At 53.8% G+C, this 26312-nt stretch overlaps 1 protein-coding gene across 1 annotated transcript in view; it reads right to left on the bottom strand.

The window, feature by feature from the left end:
• Positions 1-522: 522 nt before the first annotated feature.
• Positions 523-26312, bottom strand: part of pomt1 (protein-O-mannosyltransferase 1) — a 54688-nt gene continuing 28898 nt past the window's right edge. The window contains exons 10-20 of the mRNA XM_079250930.1: positions 12291-12421; positions 12108-12203; positions 9522-9614; positions 9359-9455; positions 9180-9272; positions 8962-9082; positions 8773-8870; positions 8578-8691; positions 8370-8496; positions 8114-8291; positions 523-1759 (exon numbers count right to left, since the gene is read on the bottom strand). Coding sequence (XP_079107056.1) covers positions 1588-1759; positions 8114-8291; positions 8370-8496; positions 8578-8691; positions 8773-8870; positions 8962-9082; positions 9180-9272; positions 9359-9455; positions 9522-9614; positions 12108-12203; positions 12291-12421 — 1320 coding nt within the window. The 3' untranslated portion in view covers positions 523-1587. The remainder of the gene's footprint in view (positions 1760-8113; positions 8292-8369; positions 8497-8577; positions 8692-8772; positions 8871-8961; positions 9083-9179; positions 9273-9358; positions 9456-9521; positions 9615-12107; positions 12204-12290; positions 12422-26312) is intronic.

The raw sequence follows: 26312 nt of genomic DNA, 5'->3' as shown, positions 1-26312 counted from the left end.
AGGATACCTGTGTGGACTTCCAGAGCTGTATTAACAGTCAGGATACCTGTGTGGACTTCCAGAGCTGTATTAACAGTCAGGATACCTGTGTGGACTTCCAGAGCTGTATTAACAGTCAGGATACCTGTGTGGACTTCCAGAGCTGTATTAACAGTCAGGATACCTGTGTGGACTTCCAGAGCTGTATTAACAGTCAGGATACCTGTGTGGACTTCCAGAGCTGTATTAACAGTCAGGATACCTGTGTGGACTTCCAGAGCTGTATTAACAGTCAGGATACCTGTGTGGACTTCCAGAGCTGTATTAACAGTCAGGATACCTGTGTGGACTTCCAGAACTGTATTAACAGTCAGGATACCTGTGTGGACTTCCAGAGCTGTATTAACAGTCAGGATACCTGTGTGGACTTCCAGAGCTGTATTAACAGTCAGGATACCTGTGTGGACTTCCAGAGCTGTATTAACAGTCAGGATACCTGTGTGGACTTCCAGAGCTGTATTAACAGTCAGGATACCTGTGTGGACTTCCAGAGCTGTATTAACAGTCAGGATACCTGTGTGGACTTCCAGAGCTGTATTAACAGTCAGGATACCTGTGTGGACTTCCAGAGCTGTATTAACAGTCAGGATACCTGTGTGGACTTCCAGAACTGTATTAACAGTCAGGATACCTGTGTGGACCTACGTGCAATCATCACCTGGCTATGTGGAACAGGCCTCTGAAGGCCTGCTCTGCTTGGTGACCTGCTGGACCACAATCTAGCAGGTCTTCCATGCATCTCTGCTCCAACACAGCTGACTCAGGAAGCTGATAGGCTGTTTGATCCATTTTATTTACGGTGTGTTGAAGCAGGAACACATGGACAACCAGTGGGTGTGTTGAATCCAGTGTGAGAGCACAGCTTTCCACCAGCCATCAGACGCCGCGGGAGTCTCACCAGAACGACAGATGTCTTCCAGAAGATTCTTTTCAGATTCACTTTGGCTCCGATAAACACTGACTGATGGCTAAACTGATCAGTAAACCTTCAGGGTTGCAGTTACAGACTTCTGCCAGCAATGAGAGGCTGTTCTGCACCGAGTGGCCCAACCAGCTGATCTATCCGCCTCTATCAGTCCACCCAGCAGCTGCTCTGGCATCCATCCATGTTCTGCACCTGCTGCTGGTTCTGAGTTCTGACTGAGCGCTGTCAAGCTGTAACGTCATCAGAAATCCAGTTAAACGGCATCATGTTCTGGGTTCTGATGGACAAAACCAACCACCGACAGTTTACGCCAGTTCTTCAAAGGTCATCAGAACTTTTAGTCTTCTGCACTGACGTCCATCTCATTCAGAAGAGGTACTGGTCCCAGCAGAGCGCAACAAACGTTCCCCAGCGGCGGCGGTACAGGATGTCCCAGGTGTGTAACGCCACCTCAGCGGCGGCGGTACAGGATGTCCCAGGTGTGTAACGCCACCTCAGCGGCGGCGGTACAGGATGTCCCAGGTGTGTAACGCCACCTCAGCGGCGGCGGTACAGGATGTCCCAGGTGTGTAACGCCACCTCAGCGGCGGCGGTACAGGATGTCCCAGGTGTGTAACGCCACCTCAGCGGCGGCGGTACAGGATGTCCCAGGTGTCTCTCCACTTCAGCAGCTGCAGCTGATTGGTTGACAGCTCGGGGCTGCCGTAGGTGAGAGGGCAGAAGGTGAGGTAGGACAGGAAGACGGACAGTAGAACGGCGGCGATACACACACCCAGAGCCCACCGCTGAGTCCCGCTGCAAAAGACAGAGAACAGCTCCGTTAGTCTCCAAACAGAGACGTGGACACCAGAAGCAGGATGAAGAAACATCACAGCTGAACGAACTCTGACTGGCAGAAATGTCTGCATCCACCAGAATAGCCGTGTCAGACGCCGTGTCAGACGCCGTGTCAGACGCCGTGTCAGACGCAGACGCCGTGTCAGACGCCGTGTCAGACGGAGACGCCGTGTCAGACGCCGTGTCAGACGGAGACGCCGTGTCAGACGCCGTGTCAGACGCCGTGTCAGACGCCGTGTCAGACGCCGTGTCAGACGCAGACGCCGTGTCAGACGCCGTGTCAGACGCCGTGTCAGACGCCGTGTCAGACGCTGTGTCAGACGCAGACGCCGTGTCAGACGCAGACGCCGTGTCAGACGCAGACGCCGTGTCAGACACCGTGTCAGACGCCGTGTCAGACGCTGTGTCAGACGCAGACGCCGTGTCAGACGCAGACGCCGTGTCAGACGCAGACGCCGTGTCAGACACCGTGTCAGACGCCGTGTCAGACGCCGTGTCAGACGCCGTGTCAGACGCCGTGTCAGACGCAGACGCCGTGTCAGACGCTGTGTCAGACGGCGTGTCAGACGCCGTGTCAGACGCAGACGCCGTGTCAGACGCTGTGTCAGACGGCGTGTCAGACGGAGACGCTGTGTCAGACGGAGACGCCGTGTCAGACGCAGACGCTGTGTCAGACGGCGTGTCAGACGCCGTGTCAGACGCCGTGTCAGACGCAGACGCCGTGTCAGACGCTGTGTCAGACGGCGTGTCAGACGGAGACGCTGTGTCAGACGGAGACGCCGTGTCAGACGCAGACGCCGTGTCAGACGCAGACGCCGTGTCAGACGCCGTGTCAGACGCAGACGCCGTGTCAGACGCAGACGCCGTGTCAGACGCCGTGTCAGACGCAGACGCCGTGTCAGACACCGTGTCAGACGCCGTGTCAGACGCAGACGCCGTGTCAGACGCAGACGCCGTGTCAGACGCAGACGCCGTGTCAGACGCAGACGCCGTGTCAGACGCAGACGCCGTGTCAGACGCCGTGTCAGACGCAGACGCCGTGTCAGACGCAGACGCCGTGTGAGACGCCGTGTCAGACGCAGACGCCGTGTCAGACGCCGTGTCAGACGCAGACGCCGTGTCAGACGCAGACGCCGTGTCAGACGCAGACGCCGTGTCAGACGCCGTGTCAGACGCAGACGCCGTGTCAGACGCAGACGCCGTGTGAGACACCGTGTCAGACGCAGACGCCGTGTGAGACGCCGTGTCAGACGCAGACGCCGTGTCAGACGCCGTGTCAGACGCAGACGCCGTGTGAGACGCAGACGCCGTGTCAGACGCAGACGCCGTGTGAGACGCAGACGCCGTGTCAGACGCAGACGCCGTGTCAGACGCAGACGCCGTGTGAGACGCCGTGTCAGACGCAGACGCCGTGTCAGACGCCGTGTCAGACGCCGTGTCAGACGCCGTGTCAGACGCAGACGCCGTGTCAGACGCCGTGTCAGACGCAGACGCCGTGTCAGACGGAGACGCCGTGTCAGACGGAGACGCCGTGTCAGACGGAGACGCCGTGTCAGACGGAGACGCCGTGTCAGACGCCGTGTCAGACGCCGTGTCAGACGGAGACGCCGTGTCAGACGCCGTGTCAGACGCAGACGCCGTGTCAGACGGAGACGCCGTGTCAGACGGCGTGTCAGACGGAGACGCCGTGTCAGACGCAGACGCCGTGTCAGACGGAGACGCCGTGTCAGACGCCGTGTCAGACGCAGACGCCGTGTCAGACGGAGACGCCGTGTCAGACGCCGTGTCAGACGCAGACGCCGTGTCAGACGGAGACGCCGTGTCAGACGCCGTGTCAGACGCCGTGTCAGACGGAGACGCCGTGTCAGACGCCGTGTCAGACGCAGACGCCGTGTCAGACGGAGACGCCGTGTCAGACGCCGTGTCAGACGCAGACGCCGTGTCAGACGGAGACGCCGTGTCAGACGCAGACGCCGTGTCTGACGCAGACGCCGTGTCAGACGCCGTGTCAGACGCCGTGTCAGACGCCGTGTCAGACGCAGACGCCGTGTCAGACGCAGACGCCGTGTCAGACGGAGACGCCGTGTCAGACGGAGACGCCGTGTCAGACGCAGACGCCGTGTCAGACGCAGACGCCGTGTCAGACGGAGACGCCGTGTCAGACGCAGACGCCGTGTCAGACGGAGACGCCGTGTCAGACGCAGACGCCGTGTCAGACGCAGACGCCGTGTCAGACGCAGACGCCGTGTCAGACGGAGACGCCGTGTCAGACGGAGACGCCGTGTCAGACGCCGTGTCAGACGGAGACGCCGTGTCAGACGCCGTGTCAGACGGAGACGCCGTGTCAGACGCCGTGTCAGACGCAGACGCCGTGTCAGACGCAGACGCCGTGTCAGACGCAGACGCCGTGTCAGACGCAGACGCCGTGTCAGACGGAGACGCCGTGTCAGACGGAGACGCCGTGTCAGACGGAGACGCCGTGTCAGACGCAGACGCCGTGTCAGACGGAGACGCCGTGTCAGACGGAGACGCCGTGTCAGACGGAGACGCCGTGTCAGACGGAGACGCCGTGTCAGACGGAGACGCCGTGTCAGACGGAGACGCCGTGTCAGACGCAGACGCCGTGTCAGACGGAGACGCCGTGTCAGACGGAGACGCCGTGTCAGACGGAGACGCCGTGTCAGACGGAGACGCCGTGTCAGACGGAGACGCCGTGTCAGACGCAGACGCCGTGTCAGACGGAGACGCCGTGTCAGACGGAGACGCCGTGTCAGACGGAGACGCCGTGTCAGACGGAGACGCCGTGTCAGACGGAGACGCCGTGTCAGACGGAGACGCCGTGTCAGACGCAGACGCCGTGTCAGACGGAGACGCCGTGTCAGACGCCGTGTCAGACGCAGACGCCGTGTCAGACGGAGACGCCGTGTCAGACGCAGACGCCGTGTCAGACGGAGACGCCGTGTCAGACGGAGACGCCGTGTCAGACGCAGACGCCGTGTCAGACGGAGACGCCGTGTCAGACGGAGACGCCGTGTCAGACGGAGACGCCGTGTCAGACGGAGACGCCGTGTCAGACGCCGTGTCAGACGGAGACGCCGTGTCAGACGCAGACGCCGTGTCAGACGGAGACGCCGTGTCAGACGCCGTGTCAGACGCAGACGCCGTGTCAGACGGAGACGCCGTGTCAGACGCCGTGTCAGACGGAGACGCCGTGTCAGACGCCGTGTCAGACGCCGTGTCAGACGCCGTGTCAGACGCCGTGTCAGACGCCGTGTCAGACGCCGTGTCAGACGGAGACGCCGTGTCAGACGCCGTGTCAGACGCCGTGTCAGACGCAGACGCCGTGTCAGACGGAGACGCCGTGTCAGACGGCGTGTCAGACGCAGACGCCGTGTCAGACGCCGTGTCAGACGGAGACGCCGTGTCAGACGGAGACGCCGTGTCAGACGCCGTGTCAGACGCAGACGCCGTGTCAGACGGAGACGCCGTGTCAGACGGAGACGCCGTGTCAGACGCCGTGTCAGACGCCGTGTCAGACGGAGACGCCGTGTCAGACGGAGACGCCGTGTCAGACGCCGTGTCAGACGCCGTGTCAGACGGAGACGCCGTGTCAGACGGAGACGCCGTGTCAGACGCCGTGTCAGACGCCGTGTCAGACGCCGTGTCAGACGGAGACGCCGTGTCAGACGGAGACGCCGTGTCAGACGGAGACGCCGTGTCAGACGCCGTGTCAGACGCCGTGTCAGACGCCGTGTCAGACGCCGTGTCAGACGCCGTGTCAGACGGAGACGCCGTGTCAGACGCCGTGTCAGACGGAGACGCCGTGTCAGACGCAGACGCCGTGTCAGACGGAGACGCCGTGTCAGACGCCGTGTCAGACGCCGTGTCAGACGCCGTGTCAGACGGAGACGCCGTGTCAGACGCAGACGCCGTGTCAGACGCCGTGTCAGACGGAGACGCCGTGTCAGACGGAGACGCCGTGTCAGACGCCGTGTCAGACGCAGACGCCGTGTCAGACGGAGACGCCGTGTCAGACGCCGTGTCAGACGGAGACGCCGTGTCAGACGCCGTGTCAGACGCCGTGTCAGACGCCGTGTCAGACGGAGACGCCGTGTCAGACGCAGACGCCGTGTCAGACGCAGACGCCGTGTCAGACGCAGACGCCGTGTCAGACGCAGACGCCGTGTCAGACGCAGACGCCGTGTCAGACGGAGACGCCGTGTCAGACGGAGACGCCGTGTCAGACGGAGACGCCGTGTCAGACGCAGACGCCGTGTCAGACGGAGACGCCGTGTCAGACGGAGACGCCGTGTCAGACGGAGACGCCGTGTCAGACGGAGACGCCGTGTCAGACGGAGACGCCGTGTCAGACGCAGACGCCGTGTCAGACGGAGACGCCGTGTCAGACGGAGACGCCGTGTCAGACGCAGACGCCGTGTCAGACGGAGACGCCGTGTCAGACGCCGTGTCAGACGGAGACGCCGTGTCAGACGCCGTGTCAGACGCAGACGCCGTGTCAGACGGAGACGCCGTGTCAGACGCCGTGTCAGACGCCGTGTCAGACGCCGTGTCAGACGGAGACGCCGTGTCAGACGCCGTGTCAGACGGAGACGCCGTGTCAGACGCCGTGTCAGACGGAGACGCCGTGTCAGACGGAGACGCCGTGTCAGACGCAGACGCCGTGTCAGACGGAGACGCCGTGTCAGACGCCGTGTCAGACGGAGACGCCGTGTCAGACGCCGTGTCAGACGCAGACGCCGTGTCAGACGGAGACGCCGTGTCAGACGCCGTGTCAGACGCCGTGTCAGACGCCGTGTCAGACGGAGACGCCGTGTCAGACGCAGACGCCGTGTCAGACGCAGACGCCGTGTCAGACGCAGACGCCGTGTCAGACGCAGACGCCGTGTCAGACGGAGACGCCGTGTCAGACGGAGACGCCGTGTCAGACGCCGTGTCAGACGGAGACGCCGTGTCAGACGCCGTGTCAGACGGAGACGCCGTGTCAGACGCAGACGCCGTGTCAGACGCAGACGCCGTGTCAGACGCAGACGCCGTGTCAGACGCAGACGCCGTGTCAGACGCAGACGCCGTGTCAGACGGAGACGCCGTGTCAGACGGAGACGCCGTGTCAGACGCCGTGTCAGACGGAGACGCCGTGTCAGACGGAGACGCCGTGTCAGACGGAGACGCCGTGTCAGACGGAGACGCCGTGTCAGACGGAGACGCCGTGTCAGACGGAGACGCCGTGTCAGACGGAGACGCCGTGTCAGACGGAGACGCCGTGTCAGACGGAGACGCCGTGTCAGACGCAGACGCCGTGTCAGACGCAGACGCCGTGTCAGACGCCGTGTCAGACGCAGACGCCGTGTCAGACGCAGACGCCGTGTCAGACGGAGACGCCGTGTCAGACGCCGTGTCAGACGGAGACGCCGTGTCAGACGCAGACGCCGTGTCAGACGCAGACGCCGTGTCAGACGCAGACGCCGTGTCAGACGCAGACGCCGTGTCAGACGGAGACGCCGTGTCAGACGCAGACGCCGTGTCAGACGCCGTGTCAGACGCCGTGTCAGACGCAGACGCCGTGTCAGACGCAGACGCCGTGTCAGACGGAGACGCCGTGTCAGACGCCGTGTCAGACGCAGACGCCGTGTCAGACGCCGTGTCAGACGCAGACGCCGTGTCAGACGCCGTGTCAGACGCCGTGTCAGACGCAGACGCCGTGTCAGACGCCGTGTCAGACGCAGACGCCGTGTCAGACGCCGTGTCAGACGCAGACGCCGTGTCAGACGCCGTGTCAGACGCCGTGTCAGACGCCGTGTCAGACGCAGACGCCGTGTCAGACGCAGACGCCGTGTCAGACGCAGACGCCGTGTCAGACGCTGTGTCAGACGTCGTCTCAGACAGACGCAGACGCCGTGTCAGACGCCGTCTCAGACGCAGACGCCGTCTCAGACGCCGCAAAGCTGCATGAATAAAGAGTTTCATTCCAACACTGAACGTAAAATGAACCATGAACACGCAGACGTCTGCGACGTTGAGATGAATTATGTCATCATGGTCAAACAGTTTGTTTACGACTGGCTGGATGTTTGCTAGCGCCTAAACTACATCTTGCTACCAGTGCACGCCACATGCCTGGTTGCCTGGCAACAGACTTTCTTTAGTAACTGCTGTGGTCCACAGCGTAGTTTTCCACCCGTCCCCGCGCCCCTAAACGCCACTGAGCCCCTGATGTCGGCGCCCCGCTGGACACCCGTAGCGGCGGTTAATCGTTTGCTGAAACACCGAGCTGGTGTGTGTATGTGTGTGTACCTGAGCAAATGAGTGTGAACGTGCTCCAGCAGGGCGGGGCTAAGCAGGTACAGGTGTGTCAGGGCGGGCAGGTAGTGATACAGGAAAAGAGTTTTGTCCATCAGCAGGAAGGGGAGGAAGTTCGCCAACCAGCCGCCGACACACACACAGCCCAAAGACACAAAGCGCACCCACACACCTAGAAGCACACACACATCTTTGTTCAGACAATATGATGTCATCAGAACCATGTGTGACATCATCACCTGGACGGTACCGTTAGGGAAATCTCTGAAGCCCCGCCTCCTTCTAAGCAGGTAGACAGCCGCCAGCAGCTGATAGGCCAGCAAGCTGAGGTTGGCCACGCCCCACGACACCGGGTTACCAATCAGATGGATCTGGGCCTGAACACAGACAGCCAATCAGAGGGCAGAACCACTTCACTAACATGTGTATGTGTGTGTGTGTGTGCGTGCGTGCATTACATTGGTAGAAGTATGCAGCCAGTACACAATGTTGGTTTCCATGGTGATCCACTCCAGGGGGGCGGAGCTGTATTTGTGCTCTGACTCCTCCTGATTCATCGTGAGCATCTTCCACTGTCATGACATCACAGCACAACGTGGTCTGAGCCACTGCTCTGATTGGACGCTGGCGTGATGACACGCTCACTGACATACCTGCAGCTCCACAAACCTGGCCCAGAAGGACATTTTTCTGTCCACGTCGATGCAGGTGGGAGAGTGAAGCTCCGCCTCCCGCTCCTTCTGCTCCTGACCTACAGGGGAGCATGATGACATCACAGAGAGGAGGTGTGAGCGCAGCGTGAACTTCGCACATGAGGCTGAAACACTGAGCTGTGGTCGTACTGGTTCCATAACGGTGCTCTTCCACCGTCCAACTCAAGCTGCTGCTGGGAACTCGGAACAGTTTCTCTGCTACGACTTCCAGCTGCCGGAAACCCCAGTCTGGAAGGGAGGCGCCGCTGAGCTGCACGCACACACACACACACACACACACACACACACACGGGTCACCAGAAGCCCTCTTTCTGACGGCGAGCTGTGAGGTCACTTCCTGTCAGCACCTTGAGAATGGCAGACGTGTTGACATGGACCAGTCGCACCTCGGACAGGATGGTCTTCCACACGTCAGACTCCGCCCCCCGATTGGAGATGTCCTGAACGCAGCAACAGGAAAAAGCGGTGTACCGACAGCACGTCTCTGAGGAACGCCTGCACGTTGCCATGGAAACGGACTACTCACCACCCGCCACAGGTTCTGTGCCGGCATGGAAACGTTAAAGTCGATGTATCCGGACACTTCCTGAGCATGAGGACTCATTGGAGCCGCCACATCATGACTGGAACACGGAGAAACGTCAGACACGACGACCCAACAGCGACCTTCCTACAGGTGAGCCGCTCACCTGTTCAGCAAGCGTGATGTCATGCCATGAACCAGCTGGACTATGTCTCCGTGTCGTACGGGCCGCGGAGGACTGTCCACCACCAGCTCCTGCCTAGTAGAGACAAAAGACCTGTTTAGACGGAGCACCGTCGCCATCCAGCCGCCAGAGGGACTCACTGGGTCCCCCATTGGGTCACCCACTGAGTCACCTGCTTACTCACCTGCTGAGTCACAAACTGAGTCACCCACTGAGTCACCTGCTTACTCACCTGCTGAGTCACAAACTGAGTCACCCGCTGGGTCACCTACTGAATCCCCTGCTGGGTCAAACGCTAAGTCACTCACTGAGTCACCTGCTGAGTCATCTGCTGAGTCGTCCGCTGACTCACCCGCTGAGTCACCGACTGAGTCACCCGCTGAGTCATCTGCTGACTCACCTGCTGAGTCACACACTGAGTCCCCCACTGAGTCACCCGCTCAGTCACCCGCTGACTCACCTGCTGAGTCACCCGCTGACTCACCTGCTGAGTCACCCGCTGACTCACCCGCTGAGTCACCCGCTGACTCACCCGCTGAGTCACCTACTGACTCACCCCCTGAGTCCCCCGCTGAGTCACATACTGAGTCACCTGCTGAGTCACCCACTGAGTCTCCTGCTAACTCACCCGCTGAGTCCCCCGCAGAGTCACACACTGAGTCACCTGCTGAGTCACCCACTGGGTCACCTGCTGAGTCACCCACTGGGTCACCTGCTGAGTCACCCACTGAGTCTCCTGCTAACTCACCCGCTGAGTCCCCCGCAGAGTCACACACTGAGTCACCTGCTGAGTCACCCACTGGGTCACCTGCTGAGTCACCCACTGGGTCACCTGCTGAGTCACCCACTGAGTCTCCTGCTAACTCACCCGCTGAGTCCCCCGCTGAGTCACCTGCTGGGTCATCCGCTGACTCACCTGCTGGGTCACCCGCTGAGTCACCTGCTGGGTCACCCGCTGAGTCACCTGCTGGGTCACCCGCTGAGTCACCTGCTGGGTCATCCCCTGGGTCCCCCTCTGACTCACCTGCTGAGTCCCATGATAAGTTACGTGCTGAGTCACCTGCTGAGTCACCCACTGGGTCATCCAATGGGTTACCTGCTGAGTCACCTGCTTACTCACCTGCTAAGTCTCCCGCTGAGTCACCTGCTGGGTCATCCGCTGACTCACCTGCTGAGTCACCTGCTGAGTCACCCACTGGGTCACCCACTGAGTCTCCTGCTAACTCACCCGCTGAGTCCCCCGCAGAGTCACACTGAGTCACCTGCTGAGTCACCCACTGGGTCACCTGCTGAGTCACCCACTGGGTCACCTGCTGAGTCACCCACTGAGTCTCCTGCTAACTCACCCGCTGAGTCCCCCGCAGAGTCACCTGCTGGGTCACCCGCTGAGTCCCCCGCTGAGTCACCCACTGGGTCATCCCCTGGGTCCCCCTCTGACTCACCTGCTGAGTCCCATGATAGGTTACGTGCTGAGTCACCCGCTGAGTCACCTGCTGGGTCGTCCGCTTACTCACCTGCTGAGTCACCTGCCGAGTCACCCACTCGGTCCCCCGCTGAGTCACCCACTGAGTCCCCCGCTAAGTCATCCGCTGAGTCACCTGCTGAGTCTCCTGCTGAGTCACCCACTGGGTCACCCACTGAGTCTCCTGCTAACTCACCCGCTGAGTCCCCCGCAGAGTCACACTGAGTCACCTGCTGAGTCACCCACTGGGTCACCTGCTGAGTCACCCACTGGGTCACCTGCTGAGTCACCCACTGAGTCTCCTGCTAACTCACCCGCTGAGTCCCCCGCAGAGTCACCTGCTGGGTCACCCGCTGAGTCCCCCGCTGAGTCACCCACTGGGTCATCCCCTGGGTCCCCCTCTGACTCACCTGCTGAGTCCCATGATAGGTTACGTGCTGAGTCACCCGCTGAGTCACCTGCTGGGTCGTCCGCTTACTCACCTGCTGAGTCACCTGCCGAGTCACCCACTCGGTCCCCCGCTGAGTCACCCACTGAGTCCCCCGCTAAGTCATCCGCTGAGTCACCTGCTGAGTCTCCTGCTTACTCACCTGCTGAGTTGCACACTGGGTCACCCGCTGAGTCCCCCGCTGAGTCACCTGCTGGGTCACCCGCTGAGTCCCCCGCTGAGTCACCTGCTGGGTCATCCCCTGGGTCCCCCTCTGACTCACCTGCTGAGTCCCATGATAAGTTACGTGCTGAGTCACCCACTGGGTCATCCAATGGGTCACCTGCTGAGTCACCTGCCGAGTCCCCCGCTGAGTCACCTGCTGGGTCACCCGCTGGGTCACCCGCTGAGTCCCCCGCTGAGTCACCTGCTGGGTCATCCCCTGGGTCCCCCTCTGACTCACCTGCTGAGTCCCATGATAAGTTACGTGCTGAGTCACCCACTGGGTCATCCAATGGGTCACCTGCTGAGTCACCTGCCGAGTCACCCGCTAAGTCACCCGCTGAGTCACCTGCTGGGTCATCCGCTGACTCACCTGCCGAGTCACCCACTCGGTCCCCCGCTGAGTCACCTGCTGAGTCACCCACTGGGTCCCCCTCTGAGTCACCTGCTGAGTCACCTGCTGGGGTTTTTGACGATCCACCAGTTGTTGACATCTTTGAATGGATAACAGGTGACCTGCTGCTGGTGGGAGCTGCCGCGCCCATTCTCATACCTAACCACAGTGGGAGGAAAAGGTCACTCATTTTCACTCTGGCAGAAAGGCTAGTGATTGGTTGCGGTCAGAGTGAGGTGGCAGCACCTTATTGGAAAGTTGGCTTTATGCGAGTGGAGCCAGCAAGGTAGCGGCTGGGACGCAGAGCTTCTCAAGGTCACCTGACTGCCGTAGGCGACTTCCAGGGGCTGACCCTGGGTGATCCTGGAGAGCCCGCCCTGAGGAGGAGGGGAGGTGACAGAGGTCGTGTGTGTATGTGTGTGCGTGTGACAGAGGGAATGTGTGTGTGTGTGTGACAGAGAGAATGAGACACATGAAGTCAGCCAGTTTCATTTATTTCTTTTGTATGTTTTCTGATTCTTTCATCTAATTTAGTATAGGAGAACAGACCAACCAGCTACCACACCAACTATAGGTACCAGACCTAATGTAGCTACCAGACCTACTAGAGTTACCACACCTACTAGAGCTACCAGATCTACCACACCTTCTAGTTCCCAGACCTACCACAGCTACCAGACCTACTAGAGTTTCCAGACCTACTAGAGTTACCAGACCTACCACACCTACTAGAGCTACCAGACCTACTATAGCTACCAGACCTACCACAGCTACCAGACCTACTAGAGCTACCAGACCTACCACAGCTACAAAACCTACTAGTTACCAGACCTACCACAGCTACAAGACCTACTAGAGCTATCAGACCTACTAGAGCTACCAGGCCTACCACACCTACTAGACTTACCAGACTTACTAGAGTTACTAGACCTACTAGAGTTACCAGACCTACCACAGATACAAGACCTACTATAGCTACCAGACCTACTAGAGCTACCAGACCTACTAGACCTACCAGACATACTAGAGCTACCAGACCTACTGTAGCTACCAGACCTACTATAGCTACCAGACCTACTAGACCTACCAGACCTACCAGACCTACTAGAGCTAACAAACCTACTATAGCTACCAGACCTACTAGAGCTACCAGACCTACTAGAGTTACCAGACCTACCACACCTACTGGAGCTACCAGACCTACTATAGCTACCAGATCTACTACAGCTACCAGACCTACTATAGCTACCAGATCTACTATAGCTACCAGACCTACTAGAGTTACCAGACCTACCACACCTACTAGAGCTACCAGACCTGCTAGAGTTACCAGACAAACTGGAGTAACCAGGCCTACCACAGCTACCCGACCTACTAGAGCTACTAGACCTACTAGAGTTACAAAACTTACCAGACCTACTGGAGTTACCAGACCTACCACAGCTACCAGACCTACTAGAGCTACCAGACCTACCACAGCTACAAGACCTATTGGAATTACCAGATCTACTAGAGCTAACAGACCTACTAGACTTACCAGACCTACCATACCTACTAGAGCTACCAGATCTACCACACCTTCTAGTTACCAAACCTACGACAGCTACCAGACCTACTAGAGCTACCAGATCTACTAGAGCTACCAGATCTACTACAGCTACCAGACCTACTATAGTTACCAGACCTACTAGAGCTACCAGACCTACTAGAGCTACCAGACCTACTATAGTTACAAGACCTACTAGAGTTACCAGACATACTATAGCTACAAGACCTACTATAGTTACCAGACCTACTAGAGCTACCAGACCTACTAGAGCTACCAGACATACTATAGCTACCAGACCTACTGTAGCTACCAGACCTACTATAGTTACCAGACCTACTAGAGCTAACAGACCTACTGTAGCTACCAGACATACTATAGTTACCAGACCTACTAGAGTTACCAGACCTACCACACCTACTAGAGCTACCAGACCCACCACAGCTACAAGACCTACTAGAGTTACCAGACCTACTAGAGTTACCAGACCTACCACAGCTACAAGACCTACTAGAGCTATCAGACCTACTAGAGTTACCAGACCTACCACACCTACTACACTTACCAGACTTACTAGAGTTACCAGACCTACTGGAGTTACCAGGCCTACCACAGCTACCAGACCTACTAGACTTACCAGACCTACCATACCTACTAAAGCTACCAGATCTACCACACCTTCCAGTTCCCAGACCTACCACAGCTACCAGACCTACTAGAGTTACCAGACCTACGAGAGTTACCAGACCTACCACACCTACGAGAGCTACCAGACCTATTATAGCTACCAGATCTACTAGAGCTACCAGACCTACCAGAGCTACAAGACCTACTAGATTACCAGACCTACTAGAGTTACCAGATCTACCACAGGTACAAGACCTACTAGAGCTATCAGACCTACTAAAGTTACCAGACTTACCACACATACTAGGGTTACCAGACCTACTAGAGTTACCATACCTACCACAGCTACAAGACCTACTAGAGCTACCAGACCTACTATAGCTACCAGACCTACTAGAGTTACCAGACCTACCACACCTACTAGAGCTACCAGACCTGCTAGAGTTACAGGACAAACTGGAGTTACCAGGCCTACCACAGCTACCCGACCTACTAGAGCTACCAGACCTACTAGAGTTACAAAACTTACCAGACCTACTAGAGTTACCAGACCTACTGGAGTTACCAGACCTACCAAAGCTACCAGACCTACTAGAGCTACCACACCTACCACAGCTACAAGACCTACTGGAATTACCAGATCTGCTAGAGCTACCAGACCTACTAGACTTACCAGACCTACCATACCAACTAGAGCTACCAGATCTACCACACCTTCTAGTTACCAGACCTACTAGAGCTACCAGACCTACTAGAGCTACCAGACCTACTGTAGCTACCAGACCTACTATAGCTACCAGACCGACTAGAGCTACCAAACCTACCACAGCTACAAACGCTAACAAACCTACTATAGCTACCAGACCTACCACAGCTACCAGACCTACTAGAGCTACCAGACCTACCACAGCTACAATACCTAACAGAGTTACCACACCTACTAGACTTACCAGACCTACTAGTGACAAGACCTACTACATCTACTAGAGCTACCAGACCTACTAGAGTTACCAGGCCTACTAGAGCTACCAGACCTACTATAGGTACCAGACCTACTGTAGCTACCAGACCTACTAGAGTTACCACACCTACTAGAGCTACCAGACCTACTATAGGTACCAGAGCTACTGTAGCTACCAGACCTACTAGATTAGCAGACCTACTATAGCTACCAGACCTACTGTAGCTACCAGACCTACTACATTACCAGACCTACTATAGCTACCAGACCTACTAGAGCTACCAGACCTACTGTAGCTACCAGACCTACTAGAGTTACCAGACCTACCACACCTACTAGAGCTACCAGACCTGCTAGAGTTACCAGACAAACTGGAGTTACCAGGCCTACCACAGCTACCCGACCTACTAGACCTACCAGACCTACTAGAGTTACCAGACCTACTGGAGTTACCAGACCTACCACAGCTACCAGACCTACTAGCGCTACCAGACCTACCACAGCTACAAGACCTACTGGAATTACCAGATCTACTAGAGCTACCAGACCTAATAGACTTACCAGACCTACCAGACCTACTAGAGCTACCAGATCTACCACACCTTCTAGTTCCCAGACCTACCAAAGCTACCAGACCTACTAGAGTTTCCAGACCTACTAGAGTTACCAGACCTACCACACCTACTAGAGCTACCAGACCTACTATAGCTACCAGACCTACCACAGCTACCAGACCTACTAGAGCTACCAGACCTACCACAGCTACAAGACCTACTAGAGTTACCAGACCTACCACAGCTACAAGACCTACTAGAGCTATCAGACCTACTAGAGCTACCAGGCCTACCACACCTACTAGAGTTACCAGACTTACTAGAGTTACTAGACCTACTAGAGTTACCAGACCTACCACAGCTACAAGACCTACTATAGCTACCAGACCTACTAGAGTTACCAGACCTACTACAGCTACCAGACCTACTAGACCTACCAGACATACTAGAGCTACCAGACCTACTGTAGCTACCAGACCTACTATAGCTACCAGACCGACTAGAGCTACCAGACCTACTAGACCTAACAAACCTACTATAGCTACCAGACCTACTAGAGCTACCAGACCTACTATAGCTACCAGACCTACTAGAGTTACCAGACCTACCACACCTACTAGAGCTACCAGACCCACCACAGCTACAAGACCTACTAGAGTTACCAGACCTACTAGAGTTACCAGACCTACCACAGCTACAAGACCTACTAGAGCTATCAGACCTACTAGAGTTACCAGACCTACCACACCTACTAGACTTACCAGACTTACTAGAGTTACCAGACCTACTGGAGTTACCAGGCCTACCACAGCTACCAGACCTACTAGACTTACCAGACCTACCATACCTACTAAAGCTACCAGATCTACCACACCTTCCAGTTCCCAGACCTACCACAGCTACCAGACCTACTAGAGTTACCAGACCTACGAGAGTTACCAGACCTACCACACCTACGAGAGCTACCAGACCTATTATAGCTACCAGATCTACTAGAGCTACCACACCTACCAGAGCTACAAGACCTACTAGATTACCAGACCTACTAGAGTTACCAGACCTACCACAGGTACAAGACCTACTAGAGCTATCAGACCTACTAAAGTTACCAGACTTACCACACATACTAGGGTTACCAGACCTACTAGAGTTACCAGACCTACCACAGCTAAAAGACCTACTAGAGCTACCAGACCTAATATAGCTACCAGACCTACTAGAGTTACCAGACCTACCACACCTACTAGAGCTACCAGACCTGCTAGAGTTACAGGACAAACTGGAGTTACCAGGCCTACCACAGCTACCCGACCAACTAGAGCTACCACACCTACTAGAGTTACAAAACTTACCAGACCTACTAGAGTTACCAGACCTACTAGACCTAACAAACCTACTATAGCTACCAGACCTACTAGAGCTACCAGACCTACTATAGCTACCAGACCTACTAGAGTTACCAGACCTACCACACCTACTAGAGCTACCAGACCCACCACAGCTACAAGACCTACTAGAGTTACCAGACCTACTAGAGTTACCAGACCTACCACAGCTACAAGACCTACTAGAGCTATCAGACCTACTAGAGTTACCAGACCTACCACACCTACTAGACTTACCAGACTTACTAGAGTTACCAGACCTACTGGAGTTACCAGGCCTACCACAGCTACCAGACCTACTAGACTTACCAGACCTACCATACCTACTAAAGCTACCAGATCTACCACACCTTCCAGTTCCCAGACCTACCACAGCTACCAGACCTACTAGAGTTACCAGACCTACGAGAGTTACCAGACCTACCACACCTACGAGAGCTACCAGACCTATTATAGCTACCAGATCTACTAGAGCTACCACACCTACCAGAGCTACAAGACCTACTAGATTACCAGACCTACTAGAGTTACCAGACCTACCACAGGTACAAGACCTACTAGAGCTATCAGACCTACTAAAGTTACCAAACTTACCACACATACTAGGGTTACCAGACCTACTAGAGTTACCAGACCTACCACAGCTAAAAGACCTACTAGAGCTACCAGACCTAATATAGCTACCAGACCTACTAGAGTTACCAGACCTACCACACCTACTAGAGCTACCAGACCTGCTAGAGTTACAGGACAAACTGGAGTTACCAGGCCTACCACAGCTACCCGACCAACTAGAGCTACCAGACCTACTAGAGTTACAAAACTTACCAGACCTACTAGAGTTACCAGACCTACTGGAATTACCAGATCTGCTAGAGCTACCAGACCTACTAGACTTACCAGACCTACCATACCAACTAGAGCTACCAGATCTACCACACCTTCTAGTTACCAGACCTACCACAGCTACCAGACCTATTAGAGCTACCAGACCTACTAGAGCTACCAGACCTACTGTAGCTACCAGACCTACTATAGCTACCAGACCGACTAGAGCTACCAAACCTACCAGACCTACTAGAGCTAACAAACCTACTATAGCTACCAGACCTACCACAGCTACCAGACCTACTAGAGCTACCAGACCTACCACAGCTACAATACCTACAAGAGTTACCACACCTACTAGACTTACCAGACCTACTAGTGACAAGACCTACCACATCTACTAGAGCTACCAGACCTACTAGAGTTACAAGGCCTACTAGAGCTACCAGACCTACTATAGGTACCAGACCTACTGTAGCTACCAGACCTACTAGAGTTACCACACCTACTAGAGCTACCAGACCTACTATAGGTACCAGACCTACTGTAGCTACCAGACCTACTAGATTACCAGACCTACTATAGCTACCAGACCTACTGTAGCTACCAGACCTACTACATTACCAGACCTACTAGAGCTACCAGACCTACTAGAGTTACCAGACCTACCACACCTACTAGAGCTACCAGACCTGCTAGAGTTACCAGACAAACTGGAGTTACCAGGCCTACCACAGCTACCCGACCTACTAGACCTACCAGACCTACTAGAGTTACCAGACCTACTGGAGTTACCAGACCTACCACAGCTACCAGACCTACTAGAGCTATCAGACCTACCACAGCTACAAGACCTACTGGAATTACCAGATCTACTAGAGCTACCAGACCTAATAGACTTACCAGACCTACCAAACCTACTAGAGCTACCAGATCTACCACACCTTCTAGTTCCCAGACCTACCACAGCTACCAGACCTACTAGAGTTTCCAGACCTACTAGAGTTACCAGACCTACCACACCTACTAGAGCTACCAGACCTACTATAGCTACCAGACCTACCACAGCTACCAGACCTACCACAGCTACAAGACCTACTGGAATTACCAGATCTACTAGAGCTACCAGACCTAATAGACTTACCAGACCTACCAGACCTACTAGAGCTACCAGATCTACCACACCTTCTAGTTCCCAGACCTACCACAGCTACCAGACCTACTAGAGTTTCCAGACCTACTAGAGTTACCAGACCTACCACACCTACTAGAGCTACCAGACCTACTATAGCTACCAGACCTACCACAGCTACCAGACCTACTAGAGCTACCAGACCTACCACAGCTACAAGACCTACTAGAGTTACCAGACCTACTAGAGTTACCAGACCTACCACAGCTACAAGACCTACTAGAGCTATCAGACCTACTAGAGTTACCAGACCTACCACACCTACTAGACTTACCAGACTTACTAGAGTTACCAGACCTACTGGAGTTACCAGGCCTACCACAGCTACCAGACCTACTAGACTTACCAGACCTACCATACCTACTAAAGCTACCAGATCTACCACACCTTCCAGTTCCCAGACCTACCACAGCTACCAGACCTACTAGAGTTACCAGACCTACGAGAGTTACCAGACCTACCACACCTACGAGAGCTACCAGACCTATTATAGCTACCAGATCTACTAGAGCTACCACACCTACCAGAGCTACAAGACCTACTAGATTACCAGACCTACTAGAGTTACCAGACCTACCACAGGTACAAGACCTACTAGAGCTATCAGACCTACTAAAGTTACCAGACTTACCACACATACTAGGGTTACCAGACCTACTAGAGTTACCAGACCTACCACAGCTAAAAGACCTACTAGAGCTACCAGACCTAATATAGCTACCAGACCTACTAGAGTTACCAGACCTACCACACCTACTAGAGCTACCAGACCTGCTAGAGTTACAGGACAAACTGGAGTTACCAGGCCTACCACAGCTACCCGACCAACTAGAGCTACCAGACCTACTAGAGTTACAAAACTTACCAGACCTACTAGAGTTACCAGACCTACTGGAGTTACCAGACCTACCAAAGCTACCAGACCTACTAGAGCTACCACACCTACCACAGCTACAAGACCTACTGGAATTACCAGATCTGCTAGAGCTACCAGACCTACTAGACTTACCAGACCTACCATACCAACTAGAGCTACCAGATCTACCACACCTTCTAGTTACCAGACCTACCACAGCTACCAGACCTATTAGAGCTACCAGACCTACTAGAGCTACCAGACCTACTGTAGCTACCAGACCTACTATAGCTACCAGACCGACTAGAGCTACCAAACCTACCAGACCTACTAGAGCTAACAAACCTACTATAGCTACCAGACCTACTAGAGCTACCAGACCTACCACAGCTACAATACCTACAAGAGTTACCACACCTACTAGACTTACCAGACCTACTAGTGACAAGACCTACCACATCTACTAGAGCTACCAGACCTACTAGAGTTACAAGGCCTACTAGAGCTACCAGACCTACTATAGGTACCAGACCTACTGTAGCTACCAGACCTGCTAGAGTTACCAGACAAACTGGAGTAACCAGGCCTACCACAGCTACCCGACCTACTAGAGCTACTAGACCTACTAGAGTTACAAAACTTACCAGACCTACTGGAGTTACCAGACCTACCACAGCTACCAGACCTACTAGAGCTACCAGACCTACCACAGCTACAAGACCTACTGGAATTACCAGATCTACTAGAGCTACCAGACCTAATAGACTTACCAGACCTACCAGACCTACTAGAGCTACCAGATCTACCACACCTTCTAGTTCCCAGACCTACCACAGCTACCAGACCTACTAGAGTTTCCAGACCTACTAGAGTTACCAGACCTACCACACCTACTAGAGCTACCAGACCTACTATAGCTACCAGACCTACCACAGCTACCAGATCTACTACAGCTACCAGATCTACTAGAGCTAACAGACCTACTAGACTTACCAGACCTACCATACCTACTAGAGCTACCAGATCGACCACACCTTCTAGTTACCAAACCTACCACAGCTACCAGACCTACTAGAGTTACCAGACCTACTAGAGTTACCAGACCTACCACACATACTAGAGATACCAGACCTACTATAGCTACCAGATCTACTACAGCTACCAGATCTACTACAGCTACCAGACCTACTAGAGCTACCAGACCTACTAGAGCTACCAGACCTACTATAGTTACAAGACCTACTAGAGTTACCAGACATACTATAGCTACCAGACCTACTATAGTTACCAGACCTACTAGAGCTACCAGACCTACTAGAGCTACCAGACATACTATAGCTACCAGACCTACTATAGTTACCAGACCTACTAGAGCTAACAGACCTACTAGAGCTAACAGACCTACTGTAGCTACCAGACATACTATAGTTACCAGACCTACTAGAGTTACCAGACCTACCACACCTACTAGAGCTACCAGACCCACCACAGCTACAAGACCTACTAGAGTTACCAGACCTACTAGAGTTACCAGACCTACCACAGCTACAAGACCTACTAGAGCTATCAGACCTACTAGAGTTACCAGACCTACCACACCTACTAGAGTTACCAGACTTACTAGAGTTACCAGACCTACTGGAGTTACCAGGCCTACCACAGCTACCAGACCTACTAGACTTACCAGACCTACCATACCTACTAAAGTTACCAGACCTACCACACCTACTAGAGCTACCAGACCCACCACAGCTACAAGACCTACTAGAGTTACCAGACCTACTAGAGTTACCAGACCTACCACAGCTACAAGACCTACTAGAGCTATCAGACCTACTAGAGTTACCAGACCTACCACACCTACTAGACTTACCAGACTTACTAGAGTTACCAGACCTACTGGAGTTACCAGGCCTACCACAGCTACCAGACCTACTAGACTTACCAGACCTACCATACCTACTAAAGCTACCAGATCTACCACACCTTCCAGTTCCCAGACCTACCACAGCTACCAGACCTACTAGAGTTACCAGACCTACGAGAGTTACCAGACCTACCACACCTACGAGAGCTACCAGACCTATTATAGCTACCAGATCTACTAGAGCTACCAGACCTACCAGAGCTACAAGACCTACTAGATTACCAGACCTACTAGAGTTACCAGACCTACCACAGGTACAAGACCTACTAGAGCAATCAGACCTACTAAAGTTACCAGACTTACCACACATACTAGGGTTACCAGACCTACTAGAGTTACCATACCTACCACAGCTACAAGACCTACTAGAGCTACCAGACCTACTATAGCTACCAGACCTACTAGAGTTACCAGACCTACCACACCTACTAGAGCTACCAGACCTGCTAGAGTTACAGGACAAACTGGAGTTACCAGGCCTACCACAGCTACCAGACCTACCACAGCTACCAGACCTACTAGAGTTACAAAACTTACCAGACCTACTAGAGTTACCAGACCTACTGGAGTTACCAGACCTACCAAAGCTACCAGACCTACTAGAGCTACCACACCTACCACAGCTACAAGACCTACTGGAATTACCAGATCTGCTAGAGCTACCAGACCTACTAGACTTACCAGACCTACCATACCAACTAGAGCTACCAGATCTACCACACCTTCTAGTTACCAGACCTACCACAGCTACCAGACCTACTAGAGTTACCAGACCTACTAGTTTCCAGACCTACTGGAATTACCAGACCCACTAGAGCTACCAGACATACTATAGTTACCAGACCTACTAGAGTTACCAGACCTACCACACCTACCAGACCTACTATAGCTACCAGACCTACTGGAGCTACCAGACCTACTAGAGCTACCTGACCTACAACAGCTACAAGACCTACTAGAGTTACCAGACCTACTAGAGTTACCAGACCTACCACACCTACTAGAGTTACCAGACCTACCACACCTACTAAAGTTACCAGACTTACTAGAGTTACTAGACCTACTATAGCTACCAGACCTACTAGAGTTACCAGACCTACCACAGCTACAAGACCTACTATAGCTACCAGACCTACTAGAGTTACCAGACCTACCACAGCTACAAGACCTACTATAGCTACCAGACCTACTAGAGTTACCAGACCTACCACAGCTACTAGAGCTACCAGACAAACTGGAGTTACCAGGTCTGCTACAGCTACCCGACCTACTAGAGCTGCCAGACCTACTAGAGTTACAAAACTTACCAGACCTACTAAAGCTACCAGACCTACCACAGCTACCAGACCTACTAGAGTTACCAGACCTACTAGAGTTACCAGACCTACCACACCTACTAGAGATACCAGACCTACTATAGCTACCAGATCTACTACAGCTACCAGATCTACTACAGCTACCAGACCTACTAGAGCTACCAGACCTACTAGAGCTACCAGACCTACTATAGTTACAAGACCTACTAGAGTTACCAGACATACTATAGCTACCAGACCTACTATAGTTACCAGACCTACTAGAGCTACCAGACCTACTAGAGCTACCAGACATACTATAGCTACCAGACCTACTGTAGCTACCAGACCTACTGTAGCTACCAGACCTACTATAGTTACCAGACCTACTAGAGCTACCAGACCTACTGTAGCTACCAGACATACTATAGTTACCAGACCTACTAGAGTTACCAGACCTACCACACCTACTAGAGCTACCAGACCCACCACCGCTACAAGACCTACTAGAGTTACCAGACCTACTAGAGTTACCAGACCTACCACAGCTACAAGACCTACTAGAGCTATCAGACCTACTAAAGTTACCAGACCTACCACACATACTAGGGTTACCAGACCTACTAGAGTTACCAGACCTACCACAGCTACCAGACCTACTAGATTTTCCAGACCTACTAGAGTTACCAGACCTACCATACCTACTACAGCTACCATACCTACTATAGCTACCAGACCTACCACAGCTACCAGACCCACTAGAGCTACCAGACCTACTACAGCTACAAGACCTACTAGAGTTACCAGACCTACTATAGGTACCAGACCTACTAGAGCTACCAGACCTACTGTAGCTACCAGACCTACTAGAGTTACCAGACCTACCACACCTACTAGAGCTACCAGACCTGCTAGAGTTACCAGACAAACTGGAGATACCAGGCCTACCACAGCTACCCGACCTACTAGAGCTACCAGACCTACTAGAGTTACCAGACCTACCACAGCTACCAGACCTACTAGAGCTACCAGACCTACCACAGCTACAAGACCAACTGGAATTACCAGATCTAGTAGAGCTACCAGACCTACTAGACTTACCAGACCTACCATACCTACTAGAGCTACCAGATCTACCACACCTTCTAGTTCCCAGACCTACCAAAGCTACCAGACCTACTAGAGTTACCAGACCTACTAGAGTTTCCAGACCTACTAGAGTTTCCAGACCTACTAGAGTTACCAGACGTACCACACCTACTAGAGCTACCAGACCTACTGTAGCTACCAGACCTACTATAGCTACCAGACCGACTAGAGCTACCAAACCTACCAGACCTACTAGAGCTAACAAACCTACTATAGCTACCAGACCTACCACAGCTACCAGACCTACTAGAGCTACCAGACCTACCACAGCTACAATACCTACCAGAGTTACCACACCTACTAGACTTACCAGACCTACTAGTGACAAGACCTACCACATCTACTAGAGCTACCAGACCTACTAGAGTTACCAGGCCTACTAGAGCTACCAGACCTACTATAGGTACCAGACCTACTGTAGCTACCAGACCTACTAGAGTTACCACACCTACTAGAGCTACCAGACCTACTATAGGTACCAGACCTACTGTAGCTACCAGACCTACTAGATTACCAGACCTACTATAGCTACCAGACCTACTGTAGCTACCAGACCTACTACATTACCAGACCTACTATAGCTACCAGACCTACTAGAGCTACCAGACCTACTGTAGCTACCAGACCTACTAGAGTTACCAGACCTACCACACCTACTAGAGCTACTAGACCTGCTAGAGTTACCAGACAAACTGGAGTTACCAGGCCTACCACAGCTACCCGACCTACTAGACCTACCAGACCTACTAGAGTTACCAGACCTACTGGAGTTACCAGACCTACCACAGCTACCAGACCTACTAGAGCTACCAGACCTACCACAGCTACAAGACCTACTGGAATTACCAGATCTACTAGAGCTACCAGACCTAATAGACTTACCAGACCTACCAGACCTACTAGAGCTACCAGATCTACCACACCTTCTAGTTCCCAGACCTACCACAGCTACCAGACCTACTAGAGTTTCCAGACCTACTAGAGTTACCAGACCTACCACAGCTACTAGAGCTACCAGACCTACTATAGCTACCAGACCTACCACAGCTACCAGACCTACTAGAGCTACCAGACCTACCACAGCTACAAGACCTACTAGAGTTACCAGACCTACCACAGCTACAAGACCTACTAGAGCTATCAGACCTACTAGAGCTACCAGGCCTACCACACCTACTAGAGTTACCAGACTTACTAGAGTTACTAGACCTACTAGAGTTACCAGACCTACTAGACCTACCAGACATACTAGAGCTACCAGACCTACTGTAGCTACCAGACCTACTATAGCTACGAGACCGACTAGAGCTACTACAGCTACCCGACCTACTAGACCTAACAAACCTACTATAGCTACCAGACCTACTAGAGCTACCAGACCTACTATAGCTACCAGAACTACTAGAGCTACCAGACCTACTAGAGTTACCAGACCTACCACACCTACTGGAGCTACCAGACCTACTATAGCTACCAGACCTACTAGAGTTACCAGACCTACCACACCTACTAGAGCTACCAGACCTGCTAGAGTTACCAGACAAACTGGAGTAACCAGGCCTACCACAGCTACCCGACCTACTAGAGCTACTAGACCTACTAGAGTTACAAAACTTACCAGACCTACTGGAGTTACCAGACCTACCACAGCTACCAGACCTACTAGAGCTACCAGACCTACCACAGCTACAAGACCTATTGGAATTACCAGATCTACTAGAGCTAACAGACCTACTAGACTTACCAGACCTACCATACCTACTAGAGCTACCAGATCTACCACACCTTCTAGTTACCAAACCTACCACAGCTACCAGACCTACTAGAGTTACCAGACCTACCACACCTACTAGAGATACCAGACCTACTATAGCTACCAGATCTACTACAGCTACCAGACCTACTAGAGCTACCAGACCTACTAGAGCTACCAGACCTACTATAGTTA

Source organism: Telmatherina bonti (genome assembly GCF_933228915.1).
Source record: "Telmatherina bonti genome assembly, chromosome: 13".
In the NCBI taxonomy this organism is placed as follows: domain Eukaryota; kingdom Metazoa; phylum Chordata; class Actinopteri; order Atheriniformes; family Telmatherinidae; genus Telmatherina; species Telmatherina bonti.
The sequence above is the reverse complement of the archived record's forward strand: the minus strand, read 5'-3'. Positions and strand labels throughout refer to the sequence as shown.